Genomic DNA, 8,349 nt, shown 5'->3' on the forward strand with positions numbered 1-8,349 from the left:
AAAAATCTTCAGAAGACATGCATATACAATCTAAGTAGTAATCTAGCTTTGGCAGACTCTGAATTGTGGAATTTCTGAATAATGTTGGATGTTGAATAATTGAAACATGCTTACTCTGTGTCCCTTCATGCCTGGGAGGCCAGCAGTTCCAGGAAGGCCACGGGCACCCTGAAAGAAATAAGCAAGACATTCATGAGAATAAAGGAAGAAAAGAATCATGGCAATTCACCTTTCATCATGTGGCCTTAACCAGGTTACCATTTCAAGACCGACCTCCTACCATGAAATTATCTATGACAATGAATTGAAAAAAGGGGTTGTTTGATTTCTAAATAAGAAATCAAATATTGCTACCAAAGTGGAGATTTCAATACTTGAGCTTATCTTCTGTAACCCAGTCTTTCAATAGCCCTGATGCATAATGCATATATGTGAGATTTCATTTTTTTTCACAACCCACCTCACTATTAAGGCTTTGTATTCCCCTTTCTATGATCAAAAATAGATTTATGTTTGAGCAGCTGGACAAATCATCATAACAAAACAATTGTTGGCTAACTAACCCATCATTCTTTTCTACATATAAGGACAGGACATCTTACCTGTGGGCCAGGAGGACCACGCTCACCAGGACGGCCAGGTTTTCCAGCTTCACCCTTGGAGAAAGAAGGCAGGAAAAAAAAACCAAGCTAGTGCTAAAACAATAATAATTAAGAAATCTGAGAGTATTTTTTGAAAAGCGACCTAAACTCTTTCATCTGCAAAAGAGTTCTTTAAGAATTGCAGAAGCTAGTCAAAAATTATGGCTTGAAGCCTGAGATCTCTGCTCTTGACAATGCAAACAGGCAGTTGAAAGAAAATATAGTGTGCAATAATGAAGAAGGTCTAGCTTGTTAAGTTACATGAACTCCACAAATACCAACTGAGGAATTAGCATCTTAGACTGCCCCTTGGATGGTTTAACACTGCAAATTTTTTATATAAGATAAATGGCAAGACCAAGGATGTAGTAAAATTAATAGTTATCTTTTGCAGAACTGCCATTCATTGCAGTGCATAATAGGAGGACCAAAGAGAACAAGTGAATGTTTCCAAGAAGAAAAATGAGCCCCCCAACTCATTTTTGTGCTTGGTTTCCACTGCTAGACTCGCATTTTTTCAGAAGACAACACAGAACTGATACATCATGAGTCAGTTGCTTCAAACTTGTAGATTCAGAGAAGCCTTTACGTTTGTCAGATTTGCTTGGAAGGTGTATATTCTATCTGTGGATAATTAGAGAAAACAAAGGGTGTTTTTATTTTCCAAAGAATGATATAGTTACTCACATCATCTCCATTCTTGCCAGGTGGACCAGCTGGACCACGAGGACCCATTGGACCCTAGATAATTTAATGAGAAAAAAGAGGCATTAAAATTAGAACAAATACATCTGTGCTCCCATTTATAACCTTGCTGATATCTTAAAGAACAGACTCAAACAGAAGCCTGTCTGTAGCACTCCTCCCCAAGATGGCTGCTGAGGAGTAAGGGGCTTTCTTTCTCTTACTCACAATCTACTGTGTTTGCTGCCAGAGCTGGTTCTTTGGCAGTCTTGCCTCCTGGATTTGAAAGGGGGCACTTAGGAATAACCCATGATGAGTTTTGGATAGTTGTGGACCCACCCGGGAGGGGAAATCTTACTTTACTTTTTACTTTTATTAAATTTGTATACTGCCCTTCTCCCGAAGGACTCTTGAAGATCGCAGCTTCTTGTGAGAACAGCTGAAAAGTTAATGGGTATTTACACCTCTTCCTACCAACAGAACATTATCGTAAGAATGCCTGGGATTTTTAGGTTCACTTTTTGAATTTTGGTTTTTGTTATTATCTTTAAAGGTTATTTGGTTGGCTGAATGCTGATTTATTTCAACCCTGACTGGATTTTTTTCTGTTTTCTGTTTTGCTTTCTTTGATTTATTGCACTATTTTTTATCAGTTTCTGCTTTTTGTATGGAAACATAGCACGTGACTTTGGATTTGTATTTTATCAATCTGCAAAAACTTTTTGGATCAAAATAGTCATAAAATATCTTCTGTTTTCTTTGCTTCCTCCCTGCTTTGAGCAACAACATATCAGATTACAGAGAGAAGGAAGAGGCTGACACCCAAGGGGGAAAACAGATTCTGGCTAGCAATATGCAATTTTTAACTGAATTTATTTCTAAAATTTATTTCTAAAACTTATAAAGTCTGTGCAAAACATTTTTAAAAAACAGACATTAAATACTTTAAACCTACAAGAAGAACTTGTTTTCAAAGTAGCAGGTTCATTGGGAAGAAATATAGACACGGAAATAAAAGAGATGGTGGAGAACATTGAGACGAAATGTGATTTCCCAGCTGTAAAATGGCCAGGAAGAAATATAGACTCAGAAATAATAAAGTCAACTCCATACATCTTCTGGAAGCTTAACTCTGCCTTTATATAATAGCAGAGAACTCTCTAGGTGGACAAATGGCATTTTTTAAAAGGAGTTTGAAGGAGAATAGGAAATGGACTTAATACATCTAATTTAGGAACAATTTTACCGTATATACTTGAGTATAAGCCGAATTTTTCAGCCCACTTTTTGGGCTGAAAAATTCCACTTCGGCTTATACTCCAGTCAACAAAAAAAACTTACCGAGGACTTGTGCGCGGCCGAGGCTTTGGTGCTTCCGGGATTGCGCGCACCGCTCCCAAGCAGCCGCCGTCCGGAGACCTGCCGAAGTTTGGGGAGGTTTGGGGAGGTGCGCGCGCACCTCCCCAAACCTCCCCAAACGTCGGCAGGTCTCCGGATCTCCGTGCCTTGCCTGCCTGCTTCTTTCCGCTGCGGAAAGAAGCAGGCAGGCAGGTCACGGAGATCCGGAGACCTGCTGACGTTTGGGGAGGTTTGGGCACCTCCCCAAACCTCCCCAAACGTCGGCAGGTCTCCGGATCTCCGTGCCTTGCCTGCCTGCTTCTTTCCGCAGCGGAAAGAAGCAGGCAGGCAAGGCACGGAGATCCCGAGACCTGCCGACGTTTGGGGAGGTTTGGGGAGGAGATCCGGAGACCTGCTGACGTTTGGGGAGGTTTGGGCACCTCCCCAAACCTCCCCAAACGTCGGCAGGTCTCCGGATCTCCGTGCCTTGCCTGCCTGCTTCTTTCCGCTGCGGAACGAAGCAGCCTGAACGAAGCAGGCTGCTTCTTTCCACTGCGGAAAGAAGCAGCCTTCTTTCCGCAGCGGAAAGAAGCAGCCTGCCTGCTTCTTTCCGCTGCGGAACGAAGCAGCCTGAACGAAGCAGGCTGCTTCTTTCCACTGCGGAAAGAAGCAGCCTTCTTTCCGCAGCGGAAAGAAGCAGCCTGCCTGCTTCTTTCCGCTGCGGAACGAAGCAGCCTGCCTGCTTCTTTCCGCTGCGGAACGAAGCAGCCTGAACGAAGCAGGCTGCTTCTTTCCACTGCGGAAAGAAGCAGCCTTCTTTCCGCAGCGGAAAGAAGCAGCCTGCCTGCTTCTTTCTGCTGCGGAACGAAGCAGCCTGAACGAAGCAGGCTGCTTCTTTCCGCTGCGGAAAGAAGCAGCCTTCTTTCCGCAGCGGAAAGAAGCAGCCTGCCTGCTTCTTTCCGCTGCGGAACGAAGCAGCCTGCCTGCTTCTTTCCGCTGCGGAACGAAGCAGCCTGAACGAAGCAGGCTGCTTCTTTCCACTGCGGAAAGAAGCAGCCTGCCTGCTTCTTTCCGCTGCGGAACGAAGCAGCCTGCCTGCTTCTTTCCGCTGCGGAACGAAGCAGCCTGAACGAAGCAGGCTGCTTCTTTCCACTGCGGAAAGAAGCAGCCTTCTTTCCGCAGCGGAAAGAAGCAGCCTGCCTGCTTCTTTCCGCTGCGGAACGAAGCAGCCTGAACGAAGCAGGCTGCTTCTTTCCGCTGCGGAAAGAAGCAGCCTTCTTTCCGCAGCGGAAAGAAGCAGCCTGCCTGCTTCTTTCCGCTGCGGAACGAAGCAGCCTGAACGAAGCAGGCTGCTTCTTTCCGCTGCGGAACGAAGCAGCCTGCCTGCTTCTTTCCGCTGCGGAACGAAGCAGCCGGCGGCGGAGGCTTGCAGAACGGTGGATCGGCTTATACTCAAGTCACCAACTTTTTCCAGTTTTTGGGGGTGAAATTGGGGGTCTCGGCTTATACTCGAGTCGGCTTATACTCAAGTATATACGGTATCCAGTGGTGGCATTCAAATATGTGAACAACCAGTTCTCTGTGTGGATGCTGCTTCCGGAAGTCCATTCTGGGCCTGGGCAACAAAAAATTAGCTACTGGTTCTGCCGAAGTGGTGCGAACTGGCTGAATCCCACCACTGATTTTATCTGGTTTTTTTTGGGGGGGAAGATAGATTGGTTTTGGAGATTGGACTTATTGTATTCAATCAATCAGCAATTGATGGTATAAAGAAACAAATGTGGATATTTGATCCGGGACCAATAAAGGTTAAATTTGGGATGATTTGGTATTGAAGCCATGGTAATTTTCTACGAGTTAATTACAATAATAGTTTGTTAACAGAAGGTTTTGGAATTTCAATGTTGTCTTTTTCTTATTATTGTTCACATTTTTGTTACTTTTAAACTTTAATATGTTCATTATTATTACTTTTTCTACAGTGATGGAATTCAGATATGTGAACAACCGGTTCTCTGTGTGGATGCTGCTTCCGGAAGTCCATTCTGGGCTTAGGCAACAAAAAATTAGCTACCGGTTCTGCTGAAGTGGTGCGAACTGGCTGAATCCCACCACTGTTTTTCTATTTTGTTATTAACATTGTTTATAGATCAGAGGTCCCCAACCTTTTGGGCACCAGGGACCGGTTACGAGTAGACAGGTGTTTCCATGGACTGGAGGGGGCGTGGTTTTGTGTGCTGCCTGCATCCTGTAGATGGGGCTTTGCTTGTTTGTGCGGACTGGTTGCTGGCATGCTGTGGCCCAGTACTGGTCCACGGAGTGGGGGTTGGGGACCTCTGTTATAGATGACAGGCTAACAATTTGCAAGTAGATTTAGTAGTTTAACATTACTTTGGCCTGTTTTGCAAGGGGTGGGAAACTAACATTGCTGCATTATATTAATCAGAATTAAACTAGGGAGGATGTTATGTGTATATGTTAGTCTTTCTTTAAGACATTTTTTCTTTTTAATGTTTTTTTGTTTGGTTTTTTTTTAATTTCTTTCTTTCTTTCTTTCTTTCTTTCTTTCTTTCTTTCTTTCTTTCTTTCTTTCTTTTTTTGAATACTTTGGCATTTTGTATTTTAACCTTCTTTGAATAAACTATTTTTTTCACACAGACAAAAAAGAAGCCTGGCTATAGCATGTTTATGTTCAAAGACTACATTAGGTAATAAAAAAGACAACTTCAAGGAAAAGACTGATGACTCTTCTGGCTGACTATAATCATAATACCTCCACCATCCACCACAAAAGGCAAACATCAAACTATACTTACAGCAGAACCAGGCTCTCCAGGCTCACCGGGGGGACCTTGGAAACCTTGGGGGCCCTGGATGTTTAAAACAGGGACATATATGTTAAAAAGAAAGCAATTCAAAATAACACCCTTATTTGTTCAGGGTTGCATTATTGAGGATCCCTAAACACTTTCAGCCATGGACCTTTCATTTCTATTTTAGACTCTGGCCTTCATATCTTTAGCTCTGCAGATTACCTGGCATGAAACAATTCGTTTCATCCATGAAGCCAACTGTTTTCCCACACTGTTATTTTACTGAATTTCTCTACGCTCTATTTTCAATAGTCTAATATAGACTGCAAATCTGTTAGGGATATGTTGACCCAAGATCACTGTAGTTGAATGGTTGACTGTGCAGCAAATAAAAAGAAGCAAAATTTGATGTTTCTGAGAAAATGCAGAGCTGATCAAAGAGGAATTAAATACTCCTATCATACTGTACTTGGGTTAGGTTTAGTAGTAGAAGGAATTGATTTAAGAAAGTCTTGATCTTGTTTATTTATCTACAATAAGCAAGTTCTGCAGAGCAAATGATGTCTCATCTTTGTTTCTGTGAATGAATTTATATTGTGGGTTCCTAAGTTTAAAATTTTACAAGGAAGGTAGCATCTCCAATAAAGGGAAATGAAATATAATTTGTCTTCTTTCCTTGTTTTCAACTCTCTGGTTTGTCTGCAAGGTTTGTGAATAACAGGCCTTCCACAAACATTTGCTACTAACACCTCTGCACTAAAAAAATCCTCCAGTTCTGTGTGGGATTCTGCAAACTACACAAATTAAGCAGTTTTGTATTAATTTTGAATAAGTGTGGCTGATTTTCATTAATAACTGAGCAGAGTATAAAATTCTTTTTTCTGTAACATCAAGATTCTCACTTTTACAAGGCCACTGCTCTTTACAATGAAAGGAAGGAATAAAAAGATTTTGAAATGTTCCCCTTGAATGTAGTACCAAATTCACATGTCATTGTTATAGAAAGTTCATACTTAAGAAGACAGAAAATACTTACAGGAGCACCAGGAGGGCCAGGAAGGCCACGGGGACCAGCTGGACCCTAAACATCAGCAGGAAATAAATAGTCAGGATAAATGGAATTGGTACAATTTCTCCTTCACCTCAGTGGATATGTATGTTCTTGAAGTCTATATAATCATATTGCCCTGATCTTGTATGATCATTTTGAAGCCTTCATTATTGTAGATCTGTTCTATTAAGTAAGTCTGGCCTTCCTTGTATATCATTTCCTAAATTACCTTTCTTGAGACTTTTCTAAATGATCTTTTCATACCTCATGGCCTAGCTTCAATTTCTAGATTGATTTTCAGAAATGCATTTTTATCATCACTATGTTAACTGTCAAATGTAATTTGCAATCTCTCCAGGGATGGGTGAGTTGCCATCAGTTTTGCTTAATGTGAAGCATAAGGCACAATGGATTACTCCCTCTTGAGCAAAACATCTGATTGATTTTCTTCTTTTCAGAAGCTAAAAGTAGGCTGTACATTTCTGCTTCACTTAAAACCGTATTAAAGGATGAATTTAAGCTATGATTGTTCCAACTACTTTATTACAAACAAGTAGCTGGAATAATCACAGCTTAAATTCAAGCTGTTCTCCTTAACTGCAATTCTCCATTCAATTAAGACAATGTAATTAAAATCTTTATGAAGCCATTGTAACATTATGGTCTGAAATCCCATTGATTGCAATGACCTCCTTTTCATAACTAAAGTGGCTCCATTAGTTCTATAAAGTTTTATTATAAATTACACGTACTATCATTATGGGCCTTAATTAAACAAGAGAAAACTCATTACTTGAATTTCCTGTTTAATTCTACTGCTTTTCTGCATTACTTTTTCCTACAAAATAAATCCCACAGGTGAACCTTTGCTTCTTCACTGAACTCTTCTGATGACACCTCATCTATATCTCCATAGGTTCACCTTCTGGTCTTAATAATAATTAAACAAAGAAGGGTCAAATCATTTACATCATATAACTTAAAGTATACATATATTATCAGGTTTCAGTGTTTTTCCTCCTCCTCCTCTTCCTCCTTCTCAATCCCTTCCCCTTCAACTAGCATTTCCTCCAAATCCTCAAGAACACCAGCACTTACCATTGGGCCAGGAACAGCAAGACCAGCACCACCAGATTTTTCATCATAACCGTAAGACATCTGAGGTACAAAGTTCTAGCAAAGAGTGAAAAGAGGACATGTTGGCAGGTGCTTAAACAAGAATGCCATATAACTAGATGGAATAACCAAGTTAATGAGAGACCAAGACCAGGGGGGCCTGGAGGTCCAGGGAGACCAGGTTGTCCAGGGATGCCATCTTTGCCAGGGGGGCCTGGAAGTCCCTGAAAATAAAGATAGTAAGAAGTCAGATATTACTATTATGAAAGTATATTCTGCTCCATGGGCAAGATCAGAACTTGTTGAAAATTCCCTACAACTCTGCAAAATTTGGATGGGGGATAGAATAGAATAGAATAGAATAGAATAGAATAGAATAGAATAGAATAGAATAGAATAGAATAGAATAGAATAGAATAGAATAGAATAGAATAGAATAGAATAGAATAGTTGGAAGGGACCTTGTAGGTCATCTAGTCCAACCCCCTGCCCAAGCAGGAGTCCCTACACCATTTCTGACAGGTGGAAGTCCAGTCTCTTCTTGAAAGCCTCCAGTGATGAAGCACCAACAACATCTGAAGGCAGTCTGTTCCATTGGTTGATTGTACTTCAGATTTTTGTAGAGAACATGAGCTTGCAATAAACCTTTATATTCATTTGAACTGCCTGGACTTCTGATTTCCAGTGCTTGACAGGACTAAAAGTA

General features: G+C 41.2%; 1 protein-coding gene across 1 annotated transcript in view; it reads right to left on the minus strand.

Annotated features, from left to right (window-relative positions):
• The window catches only part of LOC310648209 (uncharacterized protein), a gene marked incomplete at its 5' end in the record, with an annotated part of 73,307 nt that extends 65,465 nt beyond the window's left edge, over positions 1–7,842 (minus strand). Inside the window, 7 exons of the mRNA XM_083375958.1 lie at positions 115–168; positions 603–656; positions 1,329–1,382; positions 5,480–5,533; positions 6,513–6,557; positions 7,626–7,700; positions 7,789–7,842. Coding sequence (XP_083232084.1) covers positions 115–168; positions 603–656; positions 1,329–1,382; positions 5,480–5,533; positions 6,513–6,557; positions 7,626–7,700; positions 7,789–7,842 — 390 coding nt within the window. The remainder of the gene's footprint in view (positions 1–114; positions 169–602; positions 657–1,328; positions 1,383–5,479; positions 5,534–6,512; positions 6,558–7,625; positions 7,701–7,788) is intronic.
• Between the last annotated feature and the right edge of the window lie 507 nt (positions 7,843–8,349).

This window comes from Vipera ursinii (genome assembly GCF_947247035.1).
Source record: "Vipera ursinii genome assembly, chromosome: W".
Taxonomy (NCBI): Eukaryota; Metazoa; Chordata; class Lepidosauria; order Squamata; family Viperidae; genus Vipera; species Vipera ursinii.